General features: G+C 45.7%; 1 protein-coding gene across 9 annotated transcripts in view; it reads right to left on the bottom strand.

Moving 5' to 3' along the window:
• Positions 1 to 582: 582 nt before the first annotated feature.
• cpeb3 (cytoplasmic polyadenylation element binding protein 3) overlaps positions 583 to 26,212 on the bottom strand; it is a 36,518-nt gene continuing 10,888 nt past the window's right edge. For 6 of the 9 annotated variants that reach the window (XM_031838504.1, XM_031838524.1, XM_031838541.1 and 3 more), the window contains exons 4-11: positions 20,897 to 20,953; positions 17,499 to 17,522; positions 16,018 to 16,185; positions 14,516 to 14,605; positions 6,997 to 7,115; positions 6,440 to 6,554; positions 5,775 to 5,956; positions 583 to 2,964 (exon numbers count right to left, since the gene is read on the bottom strand). In XM_031838504.1, coding sequence (XP_031694364.1) covers positions 2,737 to 2,964; positions 5,775 to 5,956; positions 6,440 to 6,554; positions 6,997 to 7,115; positions 14,516 to 14,605; positions 16,018 to 16,185; positions 17,499 to 17,522; positions 20,897 to 20,953 — 983 coding nt within the window. In that variant the 3' untranslated portion in view covers positions 583 to 2,736. The remainder of the gene's footprint in view (positions 2,965 to 5,774; positions 5,957 to 6,439; positions 6,555 to 6,996; positions 7,116 to 14,515; positions 14,606 to 16,017; positions 16,186 to 17,498; positions 17,523 to 20,896; positions 20,954 to 26,212) is intronic. The other 3 variants (XM_031838516.1, XM_031838510.1, XM_031838552.1) reach the window with 1 other exon arrangement.

The raw sequence follows: 26,212 nt of genomic DNA, 5'->3' as shown, positions 1-26,212 counted from the left end.
TATGTGTATATATATATATATATATATATATATATATATACACACACACATATACATATATATATATATGTATTTTAAAATTGAGGTATTGCAAAAGATCTTGTCGGTCAGAAAGCACGCTTTGTCGTCTCTTTTTTTGTTGTCTTTTAACAAAAAGAACTGCTGACCGTCAAACTGTTCCGATACAAAGAGTAGTGCATAACAAATATCTATCGTAGAGAAGGAACGGACATAGAAAAGCTGTCTGGGTGAGGGAAAGAAACGTCACAAAAATCACCCAGAATTCACTTTCATAGGGATACTTATTATTACTCATGTTTAGCTTCTTTTTTTCTTGACAGTAAAAAAAAAAAAAAAAGTATCTTCAGCTTAAGTTTCAATTAGTTAGTATCCTAAAGCAAAACAACTAAAACGAGAAAGGGACTGCGGGGGTGCCAGCACGGGACAATCACACTTTAAGGACAAAAAAAGGGGGGGGGACAACAACACACATAAACTTGATGTAGGATCCCTTTCGGATTGTCCACAAAACTTCTAAAACCAGTGTAAATTGGCCCCACCCCCAACCGAACCCCCTTGCCGCCCTGTCTTCAGCAGCCAATGCCTTTCTAAGTTACTTTTTTGATAAAAACTAAAAGATATAGATGTCCACCATTTCTTTTGATTTAGCAGGTCCATTACTTCAAGCTTTGCAGGAGAACAAAATAAAATCTGGATAAATATGGTAACCCCAGCTTGCACATGTGGCAACGTCACCCCCCCCCCTTTCCCCCATCCCAGCCATGTAGTGAGAGCACGTGCAGAGCTCAGTTTATCGACCTCCAGTAGCTTCGACGTTTCATTTTTACATCCCACCAGCCCCGACTCCCCTCCCCACCTGCCCTAGTTTCCTCATCGTAAATCAAACGCACCTCCCGGCTCCTCTGCAGGAGGCTGTGTCGCTCTGCGTGTCCGGCGGTTTTGTTTTCAAGGTCGAACACGTGAGCTCTTTGGTTGCGTTCGGAGACTAAAACGTGCGGGGTTTTTTTCTCGTTTTTTTTTTGTCAACGGTGGAAAAAAAATTAAAGACCTCAGTTCTCAGTTTAAGCTCACATTGTCGCGCCTTCTCTTCCGATCAGACGCCGCGTCTGTAGGCTTGTTTGTGTGCGTAAGAAAGACAGCCGTCCATGTGTGTGTGTGTGTGTCTGTGTGTGTGTGTGTGTGTGTGTTCATGTGTGCGTCGAGAGGCCTCCGTGTATACTGGTGCAAGTGTGTCTACAAGAGAACATATATACGTGTGCATACACTAGTTATGAAGTTTCACAGGACTTCTATGTCGGACACTGACGACAGTTAAAGCGAATCACAGTTCTAGGCATACTCAGACCTAACTACGTACGGTATAAAAAATTGCACAATTATATCAACAATCACTGCAAAAAAAAGTACTTCACCTATCATAGACAGTTGTAAATGGTAATCCTACATTTAATTTGATTCGTGATATTATTAAGGTTGTTTGTTTTTTCCCCCCGCTCTGTATTGGAGCCGCCATGATTCCAGCCCTCCCTGTTGCCGTCCAGTTTCGTGCGAGTTTCGAACGTACTCTACGTCCGCAGCGTGTTGTGCAAACATGGGCAGAATCCAATAGTAGACGTGATACTGAAAAGTCTATTGCATGCAGCAACCTGATTGAAATAAACATGCAGTTGGGGGGGGGGGGGGGGTTGAACCCACCCCGACCTCCACAAAGGTAGCCATCGTTGTCCCGGGAGGGGAACGCCCAACTCCCTCCCGCCCCGCGAGGGCTCGTCATTCTACAACACCAGGTGCTCCTCTTGATCTGCTATCTGTTATTTTACACCCTAGCCTGAATAAAGTACTTGTGGTATCTGTTCCTACCACGGGTTTAGCAGCAAAGCTATTGCAGCATTACGTTTACATAACACTAGAAAATAATGTTATTATAAAAATAAAAGACCTAGAAACCAAAAGCAAACTAATCTGATTGCGCGTATGAGGTATTAATATTCAGAATTGAGAGCGAATACAGCCGTGGTATTGTCACTCCGGGCGATACGGGCCCACACTACTGGGTAGCTGGTGAGTCCTGCTACATCTCGCGCCACCTGTTTAGCTTTTCCGTAAGCATTCATTTCATTTGCCTTTGGTAAATTTGTTTTTCTAGTTGGGGCAATATAACTACAGCTTTTGAAAATAAGTGCATGCTCCTTTTACATAAAATTCTAATTATCTATGTTTGTATAGATAGGTACAAAACAAAAAAATATATATACTTTTTTAAATATTGGTATGGTCCCACCTCTGTCTCAGGAAGGAGGGGGTCCAACAGGACGTACCACACCACCCAGTCAACAGAACGGGGGAACTGAAAGTAGCCGGGTGTCGAACATACCATCCCGAGTGTGTGTGAGATTTTGTGCCAAAGTGCAAATTCTAAGCTGATAGACTTTTCGCATTCTCCCCCCCCCCCCCACACACACAATGCTTGAGCGGTAGAAGATAAGTTCAGAGCCATGTGGTATGAAGAGAGTCCCGCGTGTTTGACGGTATCCTTTTTCCTATTTTTTTCATGAGGTGTTTGCGGGGGAGCAGGCTGGAGTAGATGGGGCTGTGGATGGGAGGGGGGGGGGGGTCCAGCACTGTCCCGGCCTGTAGGGTAGGTAGGAAGGGAGGGGAGGGGGGGGTTCTATGGGTCAGGGTGCAGGTTTCGCTGGGGCGGGGAGGACTCCCCCCTCAGCTCCAGCGGAAGGACACGTGTCGCGGGCGGTCACCGCCCTCCTTCACCAGTGGCTTGTGAAACTCTCGGCCGGCCCGCGAGTGGATGCTGGCCCAGCAGTACTCGCAGTAGTACTGCAGGCAGGTGACGTTGGCACAGAAGAAGGGGGCGAACTTCCCCCCGCAGCGCGCCCCCTGGCACTCATCGCACATCTGGTCGTCCAGAACGTACGGCTTCACCTCCACCTGGGAAGAAAAGGGGGAATCGAGAGGAGGCGTTTAGTTTAGTCTCATCCACAGACAGACTTAGCAGCACGCATAGTACATTATTTTCAAGCCAGTGTCCACAAAAAATCCCCCATGCGAGGCAATCTTCTTTTGCAATCTTCTAAAATGAACCAGGCAGGTATCCTTCCGTCCACTGGTGAAACGAGTTTGACCGCTAAGCCGAGGGGGAGATGAGAAATGAGAGCTCAGTCGCCATGGAGACGCCTCGGAGCACGAGCGGCCAAGGGGTGGACGCTAAACCTCGTTATAGCACGGCCACAAAATGAAAGGTTATTAAATCCTTCAACAGTAGACGACCCTCTGAGCTCAGCTCTGCGTCGACTACAGTGCAAGTCTCTCCGCGTGCCGAATACCGCCATGCAGAAACGGGCGAGGCCGACAATGTCGTTAAAAGCCAAAATCAACCCAGCGGACATGAAGCTGACCAAGGTTAACGAGCTTCTGTGTCCCGTCATCCACTTACAGCTAATGGAAATGTGGACGCCGATGGCCAGAAAAGAGAAAATTTGACAGAAAAATGGCAAAAACGTGTTCCATGCCACAACTATTCTCGAGGATGTGCTCCCCTTCTGCAACGGATATAGATTCTTTAAAAGCATGTCGCTTACCAAACGCTTCGTTGCCTTCATAAATGTTCTTTAGCTTGTCATGTGCAACATTTGTACTCCCAGTCATAATACAGACACCCTAAACTCACACTGGAGATTGACGTTGATAGCCGAGGTGGGGTGGACTGCCCCACCTGACAGAGGCTCAGCTTCCTGGCTGACGACCAGTCTCTCTTGGTCACGATCTGTGCCGCTGCAAATTGGCCGGCGTGCCTAAAATAACCCGTCTGCAGCACAGCACCGAGTGGATATACATGTATAGGGAGCTACTATAATTAAAGCAACCCAATGTGTCTGCAACTTGAAAACATCTGTCGGGACTCCGGCAGCCAAAGGCCGTAGTTATTGCGCGGCCGGGGCCTGGCCTTTCGTTATTGCGGGCTGTGCTGAGTCTGAAAAGCCAGTGGTGTATAAAGTACCCAAAAGCCATACTTGAGTAAAAGTAAAGATACCTTACTGGAAAATGACTCCAGTAAAAGTCACCTATTAGAATACTACTTGAGTAAAAGTCTTAAAGTATCTGATATTTATTGTACTTAAGTATCAAAAGTACTTTTCTGATGTTAAATGTACTTAAGTATAGAAAGTAAAAGTACAAGTAAATGCTGTTAATAAAAAAGCAAAGGGTCAGAATTTTGAGAATTATGAAGTTTATTCTTTTAAGTGCTGTGGCCACCATGACCAAGGACATGGAGCTGTGTTAATAATTGGGTTGGCTGTGATCCATCCAGAAGCAACAATGTTCAACATAAGATATTGTACATAAGTATACTTTTGCATCTACTATGAACTTATCATAATTCTCCGAAAAGCAATATGACACTATGAAGGAGTTGTAACAGTGCGTTTATAAGTATGCTCATTCTGACTAGAGGATGTAGAGGGCAAATGCATAATATTGTGTTCAACAAAAAATATCCACTTGATGCATCAGCTCAGTGTTTAGAGAAAGGACACCTGCCTTGTAAACTCCTATGGGTCTGATTTGATCACAACAGGCAAAGGTTTTGCTCAAGCTGAATCTGCAATTGGGCGACTGCTACCATCATAACTCCATCTGATCATCCACAAAATGACTCAAATATCAAAACATGATCAATACTAAAGCAGCACCGAAAGTAACAACACAGTCATTACTTGAAACTGAAAAATGTCCTGTTCATCTTCAAAAGAAGTTGGTTTTCAAAATTGCGAGAATTCAGTCTCGCTCTTCTTGGGCTGAAGACTAGTCCTGCGACGCTAACCAGCCTTTCACAGGCCGCTGAGGCAGGTAGAGGTGTGTTCAGCTTGCGCACAGCTGGGAAGGATTTCCCTAATGCTAACACTAATGCTAACACTAATGCTAACACTAATGCTGCGCTCTCGCGGCTCCTGTCAATCCTATGGTGTGGTGGCTAGCTATAGCTAACGTTAGCCAACTTGTGCTGCACAACTGTCAACACTTCCTCAGCTCACTAACTCGCTAGCGATCCCCGGGTGTTGGTCTTCGTCACCACCGTAGTTTGTTTCGGGAGTAGCAGGTGCTTCCATTTCTGCTTCCGTCATGAAATCAGTCATCGTAGAGTGGAATTCTGCTCGTGTAGTCGCTCGCTAGCTATAGCATATAGCATCCTGGGCATCACTGGGAATCTAAACACCGCGGCTTTGAGAGCACTTGTTTTGCGCATTAACGTGATTAACCAATGATTTAACTTGCACGCTAGGACCACTGATTCACCAAACCTGCTTGTTGCAGTCTCTGTTCCACCACAGTCCCCGACGCTGGTCTCATGATTCATTTTGTTTCTAAAGATAGATTTGATTTTGTAGCGAGTAACGAAGGTTTCAAAGGAAATGTATCGGAGTCAAAGTATCAGTTTTCTTTGCAAAATGTAGTAAAGGAAAAGTAAAAGTCAACAGAAATATAAGTAGTAAAGTACAGATATCCAAAAAAACGACTTAAGTACAGTAACGAAGTATTTCTACTTCGTTACTATACACCACTGTGAAAAGCCGGCAGTAATGAAAGCTCTGGCTACACGGGAGAGCAGCTCTGCAGCGTGCGCTAAAGGAATGACTGCGAAGAAAAAACACAAAGCAGCAACCCTAAGCTGTGGTGGAGACGCTGCTTTCCCCTCAGAGGACGGATGCTGTGAGGGGAGTGCGCGTGAACTCGCTCACCCTTTTGTCGATGTCGTTGTGCTGCAGCTGAACGAAGCGAGCGCTGATGGCGGCGATGTAGCTCTGCTGATTGGAGAAGGCCACGCGGCCGGCACCCTTCGGGTACTTGAGCTCGGGGTCGGTGTCGATGCCGGCGTAGCAAACGCCCCCGTACAGCCGGTCCATGATCATAGCCAGCTCCACTGGAGGGGAAGGAAAAAGATGAGGGAGAGGTGCGATTAGTGCTGCAGCCAGGAGTTTGTGTGCGAGTTAAAGACCCTTTTTTAACCCCTCAAACCTGAAAGCCTTCAAAACTAAGCGAGAGGTTTAACTTTTGTGATTGACGCTGTTATTAAGTGATGCAAAAAAACAAGAAAAAAAAACACCCTACTGCACTATTCATCAGGGCAGCGATCTTAAACTGCTGGTATAATTAGTAGGGGTCACATTGCAGACCAGCCAGCGATGTTTATCCCAAGAACAGAAAGCCTGAGCCTTCCATTACACCATGAATTCTTAACACGAAGACCACTTGGCCCGCTTCCTGGAAACCCGAGTAGAGGATCTCACAGGGAGAACTTTCATTATAGCCTCCGGCCTCCGTGCCCCGTGCCAGCCGACGTTATGAAGCCAATTCAGAGGCAAAAAAAAAAAAAAAAGATATCCCATTCCTATAAGTATGTTACCTGCGCGCAGGGGCCGCGGCACCCCCCCTACAAAGATGGTCTTGCGGGGGTCCAGAGGCTGGGAGCCGTCCATGACAAAGTCACTGTCGCTAAGGTTCCAGGGACGGATCTGGACCTGCATGACAAAGGAGGAAAAATGTGGTATATTAGAAGGCAACATGTGTTTATTTTTGCCACTGCACAAACATTCAGGGTTCCCAGAGGATGAATCCTAATGATCCCCTAACTTGTCAAAATTTCAATTTGTCCAATGACATGTCCCATTAGCCTCGACTGTGCTTTTTGTTTGGCACTAAGTAACAAATATTAGCACGCTAACATGCTAAAATAACACGATAAACATTATACTCGCTGAACATGAAAATGCTAGCACCGTCAGTGCAAGCAGGTTAGCGGTCTGACGTTAGCATTTAGCTCATAGCACCAGTGTGCGCAAGTACAACCTCAGCCTCTAGTTACTTAAAAAATTGTGTCCTGAAGAGAACTGTAGTTTAGGACCGGGGGGGGGGGGGCGACATGCAAAGACATACATCTACCTCTACCACACTGACACCTACCGGTTTGTCTTTGATGGTGGGACTGGACACACACAGGTAGAGCTTGCCGTCCTCCTCGATGCAGGCGTCGATCAAGGCCTGGACAGAAGTCTCTTCCTGGAAGAGCAGGAAGGCGTAGCCTGGAGAGAAGAACAAAGGGTGATTTTAGAGAAAAAATATATGAAGTATATATTAATATATATGTATATATAACATACCCTGTGACCATGATGCTTTAAACTTTGTCCTCTGGGCAACAATCCAAAAACATTTGAGTATTCTTTTCAGTCACAATCCCATGACCGAGCCCCCATACATGTTTCTCTCCATGTAATTATTCACAGTTTCAGACATTTTCGTCTCCACGCAGGCGGACGACCTTGTGGCCCGCTCCTCTCCGTCCTCATTTGCCTCGCCCGCCTCCGTAAGACTCTCTCTAGCCGGCACCTCGCTGTCGGCTCTGCCTCAGATGAAATGGCTAAGAGTGCTCCACTTCTGAAAGAACCGTGCAAAATCGACCCAGCCTCACATATCTGCCCCCGAGAGTGGGGCTCACATAGAGAGAGTTTTGGTGAAGTCTTTGCGAGGCCGAGAGCAATTCAGACAGTCACTCCGTACTGTTGAATTATTTAGCATTGAGAGCAGGGACCTTATCCAAGGTCAGAGCTATTAAGCTGTTTCGGGAGGGATAAAAACAAAAGGGGGTACATCCATCACACAATGCTACAGGGGTCGGGCGAGCAAAGGGGATCCGCTTTATACCGAGAAAGGAAAAAAGAGCCACTTTTTGACAACCTAATATAATAAAAACCAAACACTTTGGCCTAAAGAGACAGAGGTGAATATATTTGCAACGCCGTCGAAAAGCAGCAGATATTGGTGCACGCAGGCATCTTTTCGATAGGTTGTGAATTATGAGTGCATTGCTAATGTTAGCAGAAGCCCAGCACCACCTGTGGCCCCCATGAGTCAGGGGAATATGAGCTGCCGTTCCGAGCGGAGCAAAGTGGGACTGGTAGATATGCACAAGTGGACGCAATCACGCATGCAGGCCCAGAGACCTCTACTGGAGTACACTGTCGCCAACTTCCTCTCTCTCCCCCTCTCTCTCTCTCCCCCTCTCCCTCGACTAAAAAGAAGAATGTGCAACAGTCATGTTTCAATGTGGAAAAAAGCAGGCGTGCGTGACGCGTGTCCCGATGCATGCGACGCGTCCCTCACAATGACGTGACGCGTGTCTTTCTGACATTTGCGTCACCGTGCGGCATGTCGAGCCGCAGTGTTACAACCTGATGACTTTGAGGTGTAATGGAAGCGTGTAATGGAATGTGCACAGATCAGTGGACAAATGTGCAACAGGAAACTTCATTGAACTAGAGCTTTGAGTCAGTTGATTAGTGGATAAAATATACTCTACTACTCTGACAATTGTTTGATTGCTTTGCTTATTTGCTCATAAACTGGTTCCAGCCTCTCAAAATGTGGCAATTTGTTGCTTTTCTTTGTCATATACATGAGCAACTGGGGGATGTCCCTTTGGGAAATTATAATTGGCATTTTTCGCTATTATCTGACAACTAATCTATGAATCAATAATAATTAGTAGACAGTAAAAAAACAATCATTGTTGCTTTCAGCTCTAAAAGGAATACATCAAAAACCCTTTTATAGCTAATGGAACTCTGGTTGCAGAGAAAAGCAAAAATTTGAAACAATAATATTAAAATGAACATCCGTGTTTCCAAGAATGTGCTCTGCCTGAGCCACATATTCACTGCTCTGTAATGGATATAGATTTTAGTAAGTAGTGCCAACATAAATCAGAAAAAAAAAAAAAAGTTTTTTATTTCACGCTGTAAATAAAAAATGATCACAGTAATTACCTCATTTAATAGGCTGCTAGGTACTTCGCAAGGTCCCCAAGGTAAATGAATGTGCCAACAACAGAATAAAAAAAGTACTAGAATAATGGCAACAATGATAGTAAGAAAAGAAAAGGCAGTAAGAACGGAGAAGCAGGTCTGTGTGTCCTCGAGAGGACTGATGGCAACACAGATACCATAATTATCCGCGTGTCCCTTTTGGATTAATATCATCATTTTGCTCCATGCTAACATGATTGTTTGCTGCTAGTGTTATGTAAAGTAACCACAGAGGCTCTTACTAATTAAAAGTTTTTAGCGGTTGTTATCATCAGCCTTGTAGAGTCAAGTAACCTCGGCTAATAAACCTCGGCGGGGCTGTGATGTTTTCTGTAATAACGAGCTGTACCATTGCCAGCACAACATAAAATATTCACAACACCAAACGAATTGCAATCAGCTGCTTTAAGTGACCCGCTTAATCTCTGTCTTCTTGTAATTGGTCAACGCAGAGCCAACTCCCCTCTGGACAAAAAGAGGATTTTATGCATTGTCATCGTTCTCCACGTGCCGCGTCATCACCCCGACATAAGACCCCTGTCTCTGTGTTGCTGGGTTGCATAAAGAGGGTTTGTCATTAGGAGAAATCATGTGGTTTAGCACTGACATCCCCCCTCAGAGAAAAAAACAACTGCAGTCTTGCACACAAACGCACACACAAAAAACAGCATGAAAAGGCAGAGCTAGCCAGCAGCTCATACAGTCTGAAGGAGGGAGCAACGTGTTCCGTGACCCAGGGCAGGAGAGAGAGAGAGAGAGAGAGAGAGAGAGAGAGAGAGAGAGAGAGAGAGAGGGGAAAGGAAGGAGGGGGAGAGGAGTGAGACAAATGGAAAGAGAGGAGAGGAAAGTGAGAAAAGGTAGGCAGAGAAGGAGCGTGAATGAGTACCATACTGTACAGGCAGGGAGTTTTAAAATACACGGGAGGGCATGGGGAGCAGGACACAAGCCTCTTCCATGAGCTGCAATCGATTTCACAGTGAAGGAACCGTAAAGGCCCCTTGTTTACTTCTGTGACGTCCCTCAGACCTGTCAGGGCAAAATTACATTTACGAGATGCCATACTTTAAGGCAAACTTCATGTCTTTAATAGAAATCAGTGTTATTGTGATTCAAAATATACTTTTACAATCCTAGAAGTAGGCCTCTGTGTTGGCCTCTGGCATGAAAATACACTGCATTGCAGATCAATTTTGGACAACATAATGTCGCCTATCATTTTCTGCTTTTGTCCCATCACGATCGAAAGCCTGAAGAACACGGATACTCAGCGCGGTCGGCGTGCACATAGTAGAACGAACATGGCCCAGATTCCACTAGGCTCTAATGTCGCTTTAATTCTCTCATATTTAGTCTGAATGGTGCTGAGGATCTGTCTTTTTCCATCAGCCTTGCGCAGTGCAGAGGCTTACACCACGGGAGGAAAGCGCAGATCTGCAGTGGCTCGTGCCTGAGATTTATAGGGCTTTGCTTCTGAGCTCCCAGCACTGTCCAGGGAGGAAGGGAATACGCACACCCGCAGCATTTTCCAGCCTCAGAGCGCTGTTTTACAGACAAACGATAGGCAGAGTGCCTCGCGGGTCACGCAGACAAACCAGTGACCTCATGCAGGACGGAGTCTTTCCTGTCACGGGGGCCAGCAGTTTGACTCATGAGGAGAGGGACGGTTACATCAACAGCAATCTGATGACTATTTGTCAAATTTCCGTAAAAGCAAAGACACTTAACTCCCTAACTGTGATGACTTAACCAGCAAATTGCTACCTAAAAACAGCATTAGGCTAGGCTTTGGGTGTTAATGGAATAGTTTGACATTTTAGGAAATACACTTTTTGCCAAGAGTTAGAAGAGACACTTTCATTCTGTATGTTCAATATGAAGCCAGTTAGCTTAGCATAGCATTAGGACTGAGAACAGGTGGAAACAACTAGCCTGACTCTGTCAAAAGGAAACAACATTTGGCTTCTAAAGCTCACTAAACCACATCCTTATAGCTAGCTAGCTGCTCCGCTGTTTCCAGTCTTTGTGCTAAGCTAACTAGCTGCTGTATGGTAGCTTCATAATAACCATACAGACATGATAGTGGTATCGATGCCCTTAGCTAACTCTCTTCAATGAAGTGAATAAGCGTCAAATGATTCCCTCGAAGGTGCAGTGTGTAGAATTTGGCGGCATCTAGCGGTGAGGTTGCAGATTGCAACCAACTGAAATTTTCCTGTCGGCCAAAGGTGTAGGAAAACTTCTAGCAATAGATACCCCTAAATACTACACACCGTACCTTTAATGAAGTAGTTTGACATTTTGGGAATAACACTTATTCACTCTCTTGCCAGGGGTTAGAAGAGATATTTTGTATGTTCAATATGAAGCCAGTTAGCTTAGCGTAGCATCAAGACAACAGGGGGAAGACAACAAGCCTGGCTATCTCCACAGGTCAGAACATCTGGCTCGCAGTTCCTCTAAAGCTCACCAATTAACACGTCATCCGTCGTTTCCAGTCTTTGTGCTAAGCTAATTTGCTGCTAACGGTAGCTTATTTACTGTACAGACACGAGAGTGGTATCGATCCTCTCAGCTAACTCTCGGCAATGAAGTGAATCCGCGTCAAATGATCCCTTTAAGTGCTTTCCACATCATGAAATCCAGATACAATGTGTCAGAGTTCAAAGCAAAGCAGCTCCCAGAAAATGCTCTCGAGAACTTTTGAGATATGAACCCAGATGGTCTCAATGGTCTAAAAATACACTGCTGAGTGAAAGTAATGCATTGCTACCTGTCTGGTGCTACCCGATACTGGACTTCATCCACGTACCACATTGCTATCCTATTCTCTCCATTACTTCATCAACTGGATGTTGCGTTAACTTTGCTGAAATCCAATCCACGATGACTCCATAAACGGAGTGAGCACAGGCACAAGGTGCATCTCTCTGGATTTAATAGCGGCATTTAAATCCAGGCTTATCTTTTTCACACTCTTACATGTATCTGCAGAATTATTTCACATAGGCGACAAGGACACAGACATGTTTGGTCACAGTGACCAGAATGATTGAGAAATAAATCAGCCACTCGCCGTCAGAGAAGCATGGGAGCAAACCAGAGAACTAAATCTACAAATTGGAGGTTTCAGGGAAAGCATAGATGAAGCCAAAACGAGAGAGAGAGAAATCCGCAGGGGGCTGTAACTCTGCCACAAAATGTAAACAGACCAGCTGCTGACAGCAGAAGAAGAGGGATTAAGCGGCTTGGTAGGACGGATGGAGGGAGACACAAACATCTGCTTTCCTGAAAACAAACAGGCCCCGAGGCTTTGGAGCAATTGGAGAGCAGTCAGTGATAGAGTGGAGGAGGAGGATGGAAATCAAGCATCACAAATCATCTCAATTTGAAGAAGTCACTCACTGGATATAAGCCCTGCATGAGAGTGAGAAGATAAATCGAGGCCGGAGTAATGCAGTAAGATGCAATACTGCGATTGCTGCCACTGCAGCACTTCTCCGCCGCCATTATTTGAGCCTTTGCTGCATCCGTGTTGTATGAAAAAAATACTACAAAAGCTGATAATGACTGGTTGGGGTCAAAAGCAATCTTCAATTGTAACCTTCTGAAGCCTTCAACCAAGTGTGACACACTGTTGTTGCAGCATGACGTGGGTATTAGCATTTGTAGCAGCTTATAGCTCCCAGGCTCCTGCGTACTGACAGCGTCACTTCCCCCTCCTCCCTCTATCCCCGATCACAGACAGAAATAGCTCCCTCGCATTTCAAGCTCATTGGCAGCAACACAGAGGGTGTGAGCGACAGCATCGGAGTGACCAGAGCTTATTGGGGGCTCTTCTTAAGTGAGCTGACCGAAAAAAGCAGCATCGAATAGGGGTGCGCCATATATCGTTTACAGGTATAATTTATTTTTACCGCTAGGGGGCATTGGAACAAGCTGTCAATACAACATTGACTATAATCTTCTCATAAATGTTACAAGCAGTTGCCTGTTTACACATCCAGCAGACACATAGTAGCATTTACTTCCTGTTTCTGGCCACAAGTGAATTGCTTTTTTAGCTCGGTTTTGCTCTCCACCATATCCTGAGGGAAATATCTAGCTCTTTAGATGCTCCACAGCTGCCTGCTGTGACTGGAAACAAGCTTGATGAGAGCCATGAGAGTGAACCAAACCAGTAAAATTAGAGGCCTTAAAAAAAAAAAACGTAAATCTTGCAAAGGAATATAATAAAATATATCTTGAATGAGCAAAGACAAGGCCCTCACTTGCTCTAGCCCTGCAATTGTCTTGATATCACCTCTAGTTCCAAAGATTGCATGATGATGTATGTAAGCAGTCAATCTGAACAGAATAATCTGGGAAAAGTTACAATAAAATGCAGGAGTTGTGAAAACACAAGAGCATTAAGCAAAGTTAGTTAATCCTCGTTCCTACTTCTTCTCTAAGTCACCAGTTCTTTCCATACTCTGGATGAGTGCTCAACTTCCCCTGAAGTCGGACTAAGCCACAATATGAGTCATCCCTAAACCAAAACACTTTCGTAACTGCACAGACACACATCTAATGGGAAGCAGGGCGGAAAGTGACAACCGTCTTCCATTTGGGTCGTGCTCGGGAAGGACGTTTAACACGGAGAGAGGCCGATGACCTCTTGATGTGAATCCCCCATCTGTAAATCAGCCGTCACACAGTCCGTGCGGCGGTAGGACGCACTCACAACCACACATGCGGATGTGCACTTGTTCTCGACCCCGAAGCTATTAGTGCTAAGTACTCAGTGACCAGGCATCTGCCCGAGCTCCCTTGCCAGTTAATATGGAGAGTGTGTTCTAAACAGGATATTTTAGCAGGTTCCCTCTGACTTTTGGAGTGGGGAGGGGGTTTTAAATTTGAGTGCGAGATGAATTCTACACGGATCACTAGTCCCGCGTGTCTCCGCCCCTTACACGGCGGCGTCTCATTCATTCCCCTAAAAGGATGCTGCATTTTTCCTCCTGGCTTTGGATATTAGTAGAGACAAGCCTATTCAAAATAATCCTCCCAAGCTAAAAAAAAAAAAAAAAAAAAAAAAAAAAAAAAGGGATGTTGAAAAATGAGCATGGGGGAGAAACTGTCAGAGATTTCCACAGGTCCTTCAGATGCAGCGTATTACCATCTGCCTATGGAATGTCAGATATTTCCAGAGCGTCTTTAATAGATTTCCTAATATGACACACAGCAGCTCCCGGGCCAGAAGGAGTGATGTGGAGGCTTGGAAGAGGGTGGTGCTGCGCCGATCACCTGCCGGGAAAAACACGACACCCGAGAGGCTGCGCAGAACGGAGGAAAACTATCACGCTCCTCAGGTACTCATTCAAGCAAACAGTTCTCGGGTCTCGGTGGCCGGTTATGGAGTCATCCTATACTGCGTGTGTGTTTCTGGGAGATGACTGCATGGGGTCGCTCAGATAAACAGACACCTCCATGCTCGCCCAGCAGGAGCCACGAAATTCTGTGTAACGTGACTCTTTACAAATCTCCAAAATGGCGACGCACCCGAGGTGATATTTATTGGTGTAGACTTTGATGTCAGATGGGAAAATAATACAGATTATGCTCTGAGAAACTGTTGTTACCTTTAGGTGGGAAGTAGGATTTGCTCTCCGCTTTGTGGGGCCAGTCGACCACCAGGTGCCCATAGCGACGGAAACTGTTGGTGATTTCATCTGTGAAATTGAAGAAAATAAAATGACTTGAATGTTACTTTCATGAAATGATAAGATGCCATCATGTAATATGCATGTGCCGGACTCCACACAGAGCCACACACTAAGCGCTGAGAGAGCCACGGGTTTCTATTTTTTGCCGTGTTCCTTCCTGCTGCAGTGGTAGCCACTGCATTAAACAGGAACGCAGGCCGGTGCACATCCAGTCCGCACTGGGCTGACTTGTGCTGTGGAAACTCATGAATATTTCAGCCAGCCAAGCGCATGTATTGTGCATCATGTGCTTGTGCAACGGGCGTAGACACACGTGGAAGTAAACGCTTCATATTAACGGTAAACTCTTACAGGTCCACGACGTAACTGGTCACAGACGTAACACCAAAAGCAAGTCAAACGGTTTGAAAATATACAGATTGTGAGGGTTAAAAAAACAGAGCAAAAAACTTAAAGCTATATGGACATTTCTCTGAGGAGTATAAAAGCAGAAGTTACTGTGATTTGGCTCTGGTCTGGACAACACATGACATTTTCACTTTGACAAACCCAAAAGTCTGGGTTTTGGTTTGGACTCACTGGTGTTTAAGTTTAAAATTTTACAGCAAACCCAGTGATATAATGGAGGCAACAAGGACCGTCAAGGTTCCACAAAATCTTAGGAAATACACTTATTCGCTTACTTGCTGGAGCTATAGACGAGAAGATCAATACCACTCACGTCTGTACAGTAAATGGGAGTTTCCTGCCTGCAGCTGGTTAGCTTAGCTTAGCTTAGCACAAAGACTGGAAACAAGGGGGAAACAGCTAACCTCTCTCCAAATGTAACAAAATGTTTGTTTAATCCATACAAGTGCAGGGCAGAAATGACGTGTTGTCATCTTACAGGGGGGTTCTGTGCCAGACCATTTCTTTGGGGCAGACCCCCCCATTTCTAATCTTTGTGCTAAGCTAAGCTAACCGGCGGCTGGCGGCAGCATCATATTTGATGCACACATGCGAGAGTGGTATCAATCTTCTCATTTAACTCTCGGCAACATAGTGAATACGCGACATTCCTAAAATCTTTCCTGAACTATTCCTTTAACTATGATGATAACCTCTGAAAAATGTGTTCTTTGGTTAGGGGTCATTGGTGTAAGAACTTGAAACTGTGCGGCAAACCCAGGCTTCAAAACAGATGTTTATTGTGGCTTAATAGTGTGTTAAATGAATATCATCAACAAGGACTGTCAAGGTGCCCTTAAGCAGGCCTCAAATACTTCAGTGTAACCGTTAGCGGCAAACAGCCGAAGGCAAAGTCTGCACTGGAAGGCTTCCAGTGAATGTATGATACATTATGTATCGTAATACCTGCAGCAGGGAGGTGCTGAAAAAGAGCCTGAAGTTCAGTAGATGATAAAGGATCCTTTGTTTACCTTCGTCTATGTCAGGGGGGAGGCCTCCGACAAAGACCTTCCTGGAGTAGCGCTCCATCCTCTCTCCGTTCTGACAGCGGGTGGGCGAGTTCAGGCCCGGGGTCAAGGATGGGTCACCGTGACCGTCGTCGAGGAAACCGTCTTCAAAGGGGAAGAGACAGGAACGACCTGGGAAGAGAAGGACACCAGGGAGACAAAAAAAAGGGGGGGAAGGGAGGGTGTGAGAGATGAGTTAATGAATTAATCACATCTGGAAACCATTAATGTAGCAGAATCAGTTTGAGATTACCCTGCGACGATCGTGTGTTTCCGTGATCACACTTTGAATTTGGTACAAAACTACGATGCCAATTGAAAATCTTTTATTTTCCCCAAATTGTAATTCTGTTATTATTTTAAAAGAGGGTCCCGTAAAAAAAAGAAACCACCATGTGGCCAAAAGTATGTGGACACCCATGAATGTATAATGTAAGATTCCCAGATTCCAAAGTCGAGAAGACGTTTAACGATCGTATGTATGTGTGTAATATCTCGGTGTCTGCGTACTTTTGCCCATGCTGTAGATCTAATTACGGTGGCTCCCGCTCCTAATCACAATACCAGTCCTCAACATGCTGAACTGCAGCACATATTAAAAATGGAGGGACTTTTGACATTTTAAGATATTCTCTCCTTCTCGGGCACATTACGCCTGTGGAAGTCTGAACAAAATAGGTCCCCCACTGGGAGGCTTCCAGTGGTGCAGAGTCCAAATGTAATGTGCAGTGGAACCACCTGTGTCTCTCTTTCTTTAGCAGGGTTGATAAATGTGGAAGGTTATTACATCTTTACGCAGTATAACCGCAGCCCAGCGACCTTACAAACGTCACACAGCAGCTTTTCCTCCTTGCTGAGGAAAGACAGAATTAGACCCCCACCAAAAAAAAGCACATCAAATCAGAGAAGAGCCATGTCGGAAGCACCCGTCTCTGCCATTCAGATGATGAATCCCTTCTGAGTCATCCTCATGAAACCCCTCCAGATTCATTTTGGCAGCACTCGAGCTAAACATGCGACAGTATTTGAAAAGGTTCAGTGTTTGATTTGGTGGCTGCGTCACTGACGCTGGAGAGATGAGATCCCTCTTGGGCCGAATCAGGTCGGATGTGTTGATTGTGTTTTTTAGAACCACACATTAGAAACGTTACAGGACTGACTCAGAATAGAGATAAAAGAAAATTGGCAACCAGATTATCCTTATTTTTTCTCCTCTCACCATCCAAGATTCACATAGACAGATTTGGGTGACCCTTGCCCCATGTTGATTCAAACGCACAACATGGAAAAACTGCGTGTCGAAATTAATATGATTTCATTCAATCACAGCACAGATGATAGCAGATAGTGACCCCCGCCCCCCGCCCCCCCAGCCTCGGAGAGAGAGAGCGAGAGAGAAGTGGCCGGCATGGCAAGCAGAACCCCAGAGAAGTGCCACACGTTACCTCTTCTGCGGCCATAGCTCCGGGCTGCTTGTCAGCACAGTGGGGGAAGGAGAAACACAAGGAGAGAGACGGAGAGGGTCAGGGCAGGAACAAGGGGAGGAAAGAGATACAGAGACATGGGTTTCGTGGAAATAAACCAAAAGCCAGGAACATCTCTAAGGCAACGGAGAAACCACAGATGGCCCCGCCTGAGCTTCAACAACGGGAGGAGGGCGATTATCATGGCAGCCCGCAGTAAACCTGCTGCACCTGCTTTGGCAAACAGACTTGTGCAGATGCTGGGGGAGTGTGGTGCGATAGGCGAGGCTTAGCCACGGAAATGGCTCAGATATTTAGGAGCATAACGCGACGCCCCGTGGGCCGAGATCATAATCTCGGTTTAATGAGCCCACAAATAGCTGGCGCTCATGATTATCTTCTGTGTATATCCACAAAATGAGGCCATGGAGCAGAGTGCAGGCAGGACCGAGGGTGGTGTAGGTTAGTCATTATCATGGACCTCGGTGGAATATTAAAACGCTGCTCTCAGGTCAGGTACGGCAGGCCAGGTGCGAGTGGAAACTTCCCACAGTAGAGGAAAGGGTGGCAGCCTCAGGGCTCTGAGGAGGGAGGATAGCGTGCCGATAGGAGGGGACGGGACAGTGTAGTGACCGCTTATATCGAATCAGCTGGTCACACGTGAGAGCTGTCAAAATCTCCCCCTTATCTTTTGTCTTAGACAAAATTTCATGGTCCTCTCCATGCAAAACCAACTGTTATCACGTGACCTGAGGTCCATGAATACTGAGCAATCTCCATCCGCTGAGGAAGACTATGAGATGCTGTCAAAGGGTCTGTAAATGGACCTCGAGTTCAGATTATTTTTGTCAAAAGGAGCTACATTGTTTCCCTTTTTTTTTTCTCGCTTTCTGCGCATCTCAGTCTTCCCACCTTATGCAACCACCTGATATCACATGACTATATTTTCACTATTTAGGTTTTGTGATGACGACTGAGCTATTTCCATTGCAACCATGAAAACGGCATCCAATGAGAAAGATATACTATTCAATTGAAAGCTCAGTATTAATACCACCAGTTCATCAACTTGAGCTTAGTAGATTTTATTTACCCAATTGCATTTTACTGTTTTCTCCCCATAAACTACCACCTGTCATCCCGTGGCAACATTTCCATACGTAGGCCTCAGCAAACTCCACCCACTGAGAAAGAAGCATTCAAAAGCTGGAGTTATACCACAGTGTAGCTGAAAGTTTTATGTGCAAAAATACCACATCTCGTTTCAGGATTGCATTTGAGTGTTTGTCTCTGATCTCTGAAAATCGTCCCACCTCAAGCTCAATTGTGAATCTGCCATGCCCAAATTGCCACCCGGGAGGCAAGATGTGACTTAAGACGGGGCAAATTCAAGCAAACAGCAGGAGAGGGTACCAGCGTTACAAAACAGATCCTCCTGCTCCTCTAAACACATCAGTCACGAAGCAGACTCATCGCCTCAAAAAACCAATATAGGCCTTTGCATTGTGAGAGCCCCATTGTGTGACTTGCCCCTCTGGCTTCTCTCGGGGAATATATTGTCTCTGAGCCTCTTCTTCTCCCTTGCTATGTTTTCATTAAAAAGATCTGTTTCTCCAATCCAAACCCTGGGCAGCCTCTCCTTCAGAAACAAAGTCACCTAGCAACCAGGGCAAAATGAAGAAAACGTTACGTGGGAAGCCGTCAGAAGCCTCAGTGAGAGAGAACTCAACCCACGAGGGAGAGGAGGAAAGGGAAAACTGCGCGTTTGAAAGTGGTTCCTTTGGGCACGATGAGTTTGAGGTCTCCCCACTCCGCTCGGCTTCAAAGCCGAAGACTCTTCCACTAAGCTGTCGAGTGAACAACACCAATAAATCTGACTAGAGGACCTGCACTCACCAACTCCTTTTATTAAAACCCTTTCTTCGTCACTTCAAGTGCTAAAACCATCCGGAGAAAGCGGAGGCCCTTACAGGTTCTCACAGCGTGAGCGCCTCGAAGCTAATGGGACGAAATGAAGGAGAAACACTTTCAAGTTTTAAACCAAAGCTTCCCCGTCTACACCCATCACAGGCCACGGCGGAGAGAGCCGCTTCTGACTGACTCGGAAGATCTGAGTGTAATCCCATGACACGACAGTTGAACGTCAATCCGGGACACGTTCTCCGAGGATACGCGCGATGAAAGGAGCAAAATGAGGAAGGGATTGTGAAGATGTGACGGTAGAAACCGATTCACCGAGGAAATTCGTATGCTACATGTCCTCTGAATTACCAGTTTTTATACCCAACTGAACACGTCCAGAGACGAAACTAGGGCTTCGCTGATTTGGTCTGATCACCAGTCAGTCCAGACGACTGTATTTTTCTGAGCTTTGAACCAAAAGATGAGAAACATTACTGCCTCTAAAAGAACTGAAGGGCATGGCCAAAAAAAAAACATGGGCCTCCGGGGCACTAACAAATCATCCCTGATATTCATATATTCATATTCAACAAATAAAGAGCACTCGGAATGGCAGCGCCTGGGCTGAAGAAACCTTGGGGCATCCATGTAGCCGCATGTGGGATTAAAGACCTGATTTCTGTCTCTGGCTCGTCTCCCGTCACCGTTGGTCATCTGCCGGCTGGTGGGACACCAGGGGGGGGGGGGATCTAGTTTTACATGCTGGGGTATTTTTGGACACGCTATTCACAGGTCATCTGGGCTTCGCCCCAGTGCTTAGGAGTCTGTCCTAGGTTTATGGTGTCAGGGAATCCAGACATTAGCAAAGGGGGTAGAAACATGGGCCACTGTGGTTTAGGGGGTATATGGGTTAAATGAAAACAACAATACTTCCCGTTCTTAAGGTGAGACACCCAAGGAAAAAACATTGGTTTTTATGCAGTGGTAAATTTTGAGATTTTTGCTTCAGGCTAGGGAAAACATCCAGAATACACAATTGGGTTTTTATTTCACCACTTAATCTAATCTTAATCTATATTCTGAAGGGTTTTACAGAAAGGGTTTTACAGAAAGGGTTTTGCATCATTCATAGCCTGATTTCTAGAAAATGTTACTCCTGATATCCAAAATCCCCCCTGTAAAAACCTTTGACTCGCATATGTCAACAAAATGAAACTGCTTTATCCAATATTCTAATTTCTGTTCTAGATGTGTAAGCAAATTAACACAATTGCCTAATTTGCATATGTGTAATACACATTTTTTTGCCTCGATGCAAGTAGTCACAATATTTCACCCTATTTACCTGGAGTGTCTCCCTTTTAACCCTTAAAAAAGGATAAAAAGCAGCTGCAGCACTTTTATCAGTAAAACTGAGACAATTGACGAATTCCAGACGGAGAATAAGATGATGGCCACGACAATAAAATGTGACTTACTGTTCAATGGCATTATGTGCTCCGCTCCGGGATGATGAAAGTTCAGGCCCATGCGTCCTGTCGAAGAAAGAAAAAAAAGAAAATTTATTATTTTACAAAAGAGGGAAAACATGGAAATCGCCGATAAAAGCCGCCCTGTTGATAGACATTATATTTCCATTCTACCGTCGGCAGCCATGATGAAATGTTGAACATGAAATGAATAAACACCAAATGTACTCAATGTGATACAATGGCACAAAGGACGACCACAGACAGCAGCAAAAAAAAAAGTTGGAAAAAAGGTGGAAACATGCATTCCTTTGTTGTCGCATATTTCTCACACACACACACACACACACACACACACACACACACAGCTAGGAATTCAACAGAGCGAGCATTCTGCTGCAGTGGCAATGTGTGCGTGCTACAAGGGCCATCTGTCAGGGCTTTTGCGGGGAGAGGGTACGGTGTGGGACGACTAAACGGAGGTCTTCCTGGTTGTCTCTGTCGCCGTCGTCCTATTTGCACAGGCGCCAACAAGAAAAAGCGAGCACTTGAGCCGAGGCAGAAATAGCCTACCTGGTTTAGGACAAAACACACTGCAGTCTCACTGTCAACATCATTTGCAGTGGCAGCCGCAGAGGCACACCCTTGATCCCTAACCACTTCAGATTAGGGCCCTCTGTCAAAATCCGCCTACACCAGCTTTTTACTCAAGACGTAGCCAGGCAAGCCGCCTACCTAGAGTCATAAAGGAGATTCAAGGTGAACCAACACAGTCACTCGGATACGCATCGATGTTTGGCAAATACACAGCCCTCATGGGCCCGGCGACGTTGACACCGGGGTGGGGGTGGGGCTTAAGGTCGAGGGGGACAACTGCAACCGAGATCTTGCTTAGTGCATGCTTCTCCATACGTAACGTGGACTTTGAGAGGCCGGCCCGGCTGCATGTTGCAAGCTAGTGTGGCACAAAAACATTTGACACGACATGTCAAATGTTTCCAAATTTGGCCGCAGAAGAAAGATCGTGGGGGACGGCAAAGGAAGGGGGGGGGTATCTTCCTGACACGCAAACAAGAGTGGAACTAGCAGTGACACCTGATCGAAAAAAACAGAGAGGCAGGGTAGGGGGAGGACGAGGGGGGAGGCCACCCTGCAGGGCCACAGATGTGGATTTCCACACTCCTCTCAGCCAGTCAGAATCCAGGCAACGGTAGGACTCGAGGGCAAATGGAGTGCAACAAGCCCATACATTCGCATACAAGCATTTGTTTGAACACGTGGATGTGTGTGACACGGACTCGTCTCACAGTATCTTTACTCTTTCCGACTTTCCGATGCGAGGAAACCAGATCCAGCGTTGTGTCCCCTCACTGAGGTGTTTTTAACTCTCTTATCAGGTGTATTGGTAAATGTGTGGGTGGATTGTTTGTTAGTCCTCCGACCGAATTACAGCGTTTCAGGACAAATGTCTGGCCATCTTAAATGTCCTTGACAGAACCCCTGATAGCTCTAGAGTAGACATTGCCCCTCGACCTAGTAGCTTTAGGTTGCGCAAAAAAAACAAGATCCAAAAACTACTCCATTACTAGTACTCTCCATTGAACAAGTTCACAATCAAAGCCGTGACTATGCTTATAGGAGGGCAAAAGCCACCACAAACACCGTGGTCTGAGCTTGCCTTTCGGTCAGCATTAGTCATTTTGGGTGACAGAGGGGGACAGTTGTTCTCCTAAAGCCTGAAAATAGCTCTGGGCATGTGCCATCTGCTTCCCCCAGGGGTTGAGTGGCAGGGCCTTTAGGGGCCCTGGAGAACCTGAGCTATTCTCAAGCTGCCCGTGATGGTCGCATGGCGGCGCGGCCGCTCAGGAAGCACACCGCTTCTGTACGTGGCCTGTCAATCTGTGCAGACCGGACAGGGAGCTCGCCGTGAACGCTTTGGCAGAAATGGGATGAAGAGTAGGGGATGGATTAGCTGGACATAGCCAGTGGCTTCCCCGATGGGGACACTCTAACTTTGTCATTGTGGGGGAGCATGAGGCCTCTGAGAGGTTTAAGCGAACCAGTCAGAATAAGCCAAATGAGGTCAGATGCAACATCAGCTGCATAACTTCAAGGGCTGTAAAAATAAAAAAACATATATCTATCATAAACGGCTATCAACAGCTGAGGATGTTGAGATTCGACAGACAGTGAAGAAGAAGGCTAAAACATAATAACATTACTGCTTTCTTGTCAGTCGGACCATCTTCAATTTTTAGAAAGATGGTTGCTGGTACTGACCAACAACCACATCCATCATATCAGAAGCTCCTGAGGGCTACATGAGTGCTGCGCCTCTTGTTCCTAAAATTTTCCCCTAGACTCTAAGTGGCTGATGACCACCAGCTGCGTCCCACCTGAAGCTCTTCGTTCCACATTACAGCACGCATTATTATAAGCCCCCCAATAACACCTCTAGGAGAAAGCCCCGGCAGAAGATATGAGAGGAGAGCGGGTGTGCCAACAGCAAGGTGTGGAAACGTTAGCGCTGATGGAAAAAAGTATAAATAAAACACCTCTGCGGCAGTAGGGCGCCCCAAAGCTGCACTAACTACTACCAGAGATCTCTCAGTTACCAACAATACACCGACAGAAAAAGAAATGATGACAATAGCGACTGAGGGGCATGTGTTTTGCAGACAGCCGACAGGTGACTGAATAGATTGAGTGGGTTGGATGTTTCTGTAAGAACCCAGTGAGAGAGTTATTTGTGTGTGTCTCGGTCTGTCAGAATGGCCTACTTCTTCTCCTTTCATGCCAGCTCCAGCTGAACCAAACAACCCTCCACAAGACAGTTACGACTGGGCCAAAGTTCCTTTAGCTATCAAGCCATAACACACAAAAACTATTTGAAATGATGTGCAGTATAAAACACAAACAGTTAGGGCATATTTCCAGAAGCAAATCCCCAAATATGCCAACCACCCACTGCTATTTAATGTTTCATAAAAGTAATAATAGTAACACTATTAAATAATAATAATATTAGGATTTCCAGAATCCAGGTAAGCCAGATTGGCAGCAACAGCAATTGTTTCAATAGTATTTCATGGCTTGTGAGATCTTGACAGACCATGGTTTTAATAGACAAAACAAGTCCGGACTTGTCTGCCTGGACTGGATTAAGCTCAGTCAGGCTTGCCGGAGTCATGCATTTTCCACCATAACAAAACAATGCACTCCGACAGCGTAGTTTATTGGAGGCAAGGTGCGATTAACCTTTAACACAGTCAACAAACATCATCTTATCGTCATTACCGGCTGTTTAAAGTACAGGGGCTTCCCTCTCACATCGAGACCACCACGAGTGTTGTTAACTACGAGGGTTGAAAAGTTGAAAGGTCAAGTTCACTTCCTCGACCCCTGGCCCAACCATTAGTGTTTCAAATATTGACCTTTTACCTCAGGTTGACACCTCTCCGAACCTAAACTAAGACAAAAGATAACTTAGTCCTCCAATGAACAAACGTGATCTTCGAGGACCTCGCTGACACAGACAGAAGGTGGTGTTGTTCTTGCTCAAAGCTAAATCTTTATCTAAAACCTGACAGGAGACCTTTACACCACAACTTTACCCAATCAGAGTGAGTTGCTTGGGCTCTATCTATGAAAAGTCAAGAGAAAGGACACGATATGGAGACAACATCGAAGCACCTTCAGACCGTTCCTCATCTGAACTGTGCTGCACTCGCCATTCTTGTTTTCCTCCTGATAAAATCTCCTGTTTGTCGACTCTTATCCGATGCTCTCGTCAACAAGTGGACAAAGTCAAACAGCGCCGGTGTTGGCGCTCCCTCGGCTACTGACTTCAGTTTGCTCCTTCGATCTGTTACAACGTTACACTTCATACAGGCTGTTAACCAACACATGATGGGTGACACCCAAAACACATCACAGCCTGTAAAACCAATGGAAAACTGATTGTGTAAAGCCAAACTAGTTCGCGTGCTAGTTGGTGTTCTTTTTTTCAGTCCACAGAAAAATTTATTGACAAATTCAAATTAACTGATTGAATATTTTTTAGAGGTGCTGGTAGGCTGATATAGTTTTTTTTAAACTTTTGAACCAAGTCAGGCTAGAAGTTTCCCTCCTCTTCCAGTTTTAAGGCTAAGCTAAGTAGCTGCTGGCAGTAGGGTGGTATCTTCTTATCGTCGTCAAGAAAGCGGATAAGCATATTTCCCATAATGCCTATAAACTATTAATTTCATTAATTGATCAAAAAGGAATCTAGATTGATAAATAGCACCATAGCTAAGAGGAAAAATACCTATTTTTAATTCTGGGCTGAACTGTTGCATTTAGGTTGACGGCGTTCTAAAAGCTGCACTCACAAACAAACAATGAAAATCGTAACTGACGCATGTGTAAGATCATGTGAGTCAGACCAGCTGAGTCAGTGTGTGTGTGTGTGTTCAGAGAGAGACTTTGTGGGTGGGGTAGGATCCACGCATAGCTTCCATGAGGACTTAAGGGACTTATTAACACTTTCGAGCATCTCAAATGGTTAGTGACACCATTGAGGTTGTGTGTGTGTGTGCGTGTGTGGGGAGTGGCAAGCTGCAGACACAGTATCATGGGTGAAAGAGTGTGTGAGGAGAGATTGCTTAGCATGGAATGTCACAGTTGATTTGCATGTTAGAAACAATTTGGATGTGGGACTCCCGAGTGTGTGTGTGTGTGTGTGTGTGTGTGTGTGTGTCCATATTGCCGGCAGCAGCAATGGTGGTTGTCAAACTGCTAGTGTTTTTCCAGGCCAAGGGGAGAATCTCTGGTGTTTGTTTTTGTATGTTTGTGTGGGGGTACCTAGCTCTCCACGCGTGAGCTCAGCTGACCCAGTTCAGCAACTACATGCAGACTAGTGTGTGTGTGTGCATCTGTGTGTGTGCGTCTGTGTGTGTGTTGCCACAGAAAGGGCCCGTTTGTTCAGACGTCAACGCAGCCCCTCGCCCAGGAGTCAAGAGCTTTTAGAAGGTTTGAGAGGATCGCCAGAATAAAGTGTCTCCCTCACCGACAACACACACACACACACACACACACACACACACACACACACACACACACACACACACACGCCCTTTGAAGCTGACTCTTCTCCAAACAAATGTTGAGAAAAGAAACGGGTTGAATCGAGACAGCCTCGAGAGGGAGAGGTGTGGGTTGGGTCACCTCACACTCTCTCACCCCACCTATTCATATTATTCAATTCACAGTACAAGTGCTTCGCTTTCTTTAAACTTAAACACACACACACACACACACACACACACACACACACACACACACACA

Source organism: Anarrhichthys ocellatus, unplaced genomic scaffold (assembly GCF_004355925.1).
Source record: "Anarrhichthys ocellatus isolate YVR2014 unplaced genomic scaffold, GSC_Weel_1.0 scaffold3, whole genome shotgun sequence".
In the NCBI taxonomy this organism is placed as follows: Eukaryota; Metazoa; Chordata; class Actinopteri; order Perciformes; family Anarhichadidae; genus Anarrhichthys; species Anarrhichthys ocellatus.
This window is presented reverse-complemented; position numbering and strand designations above follow the sequence as displayed.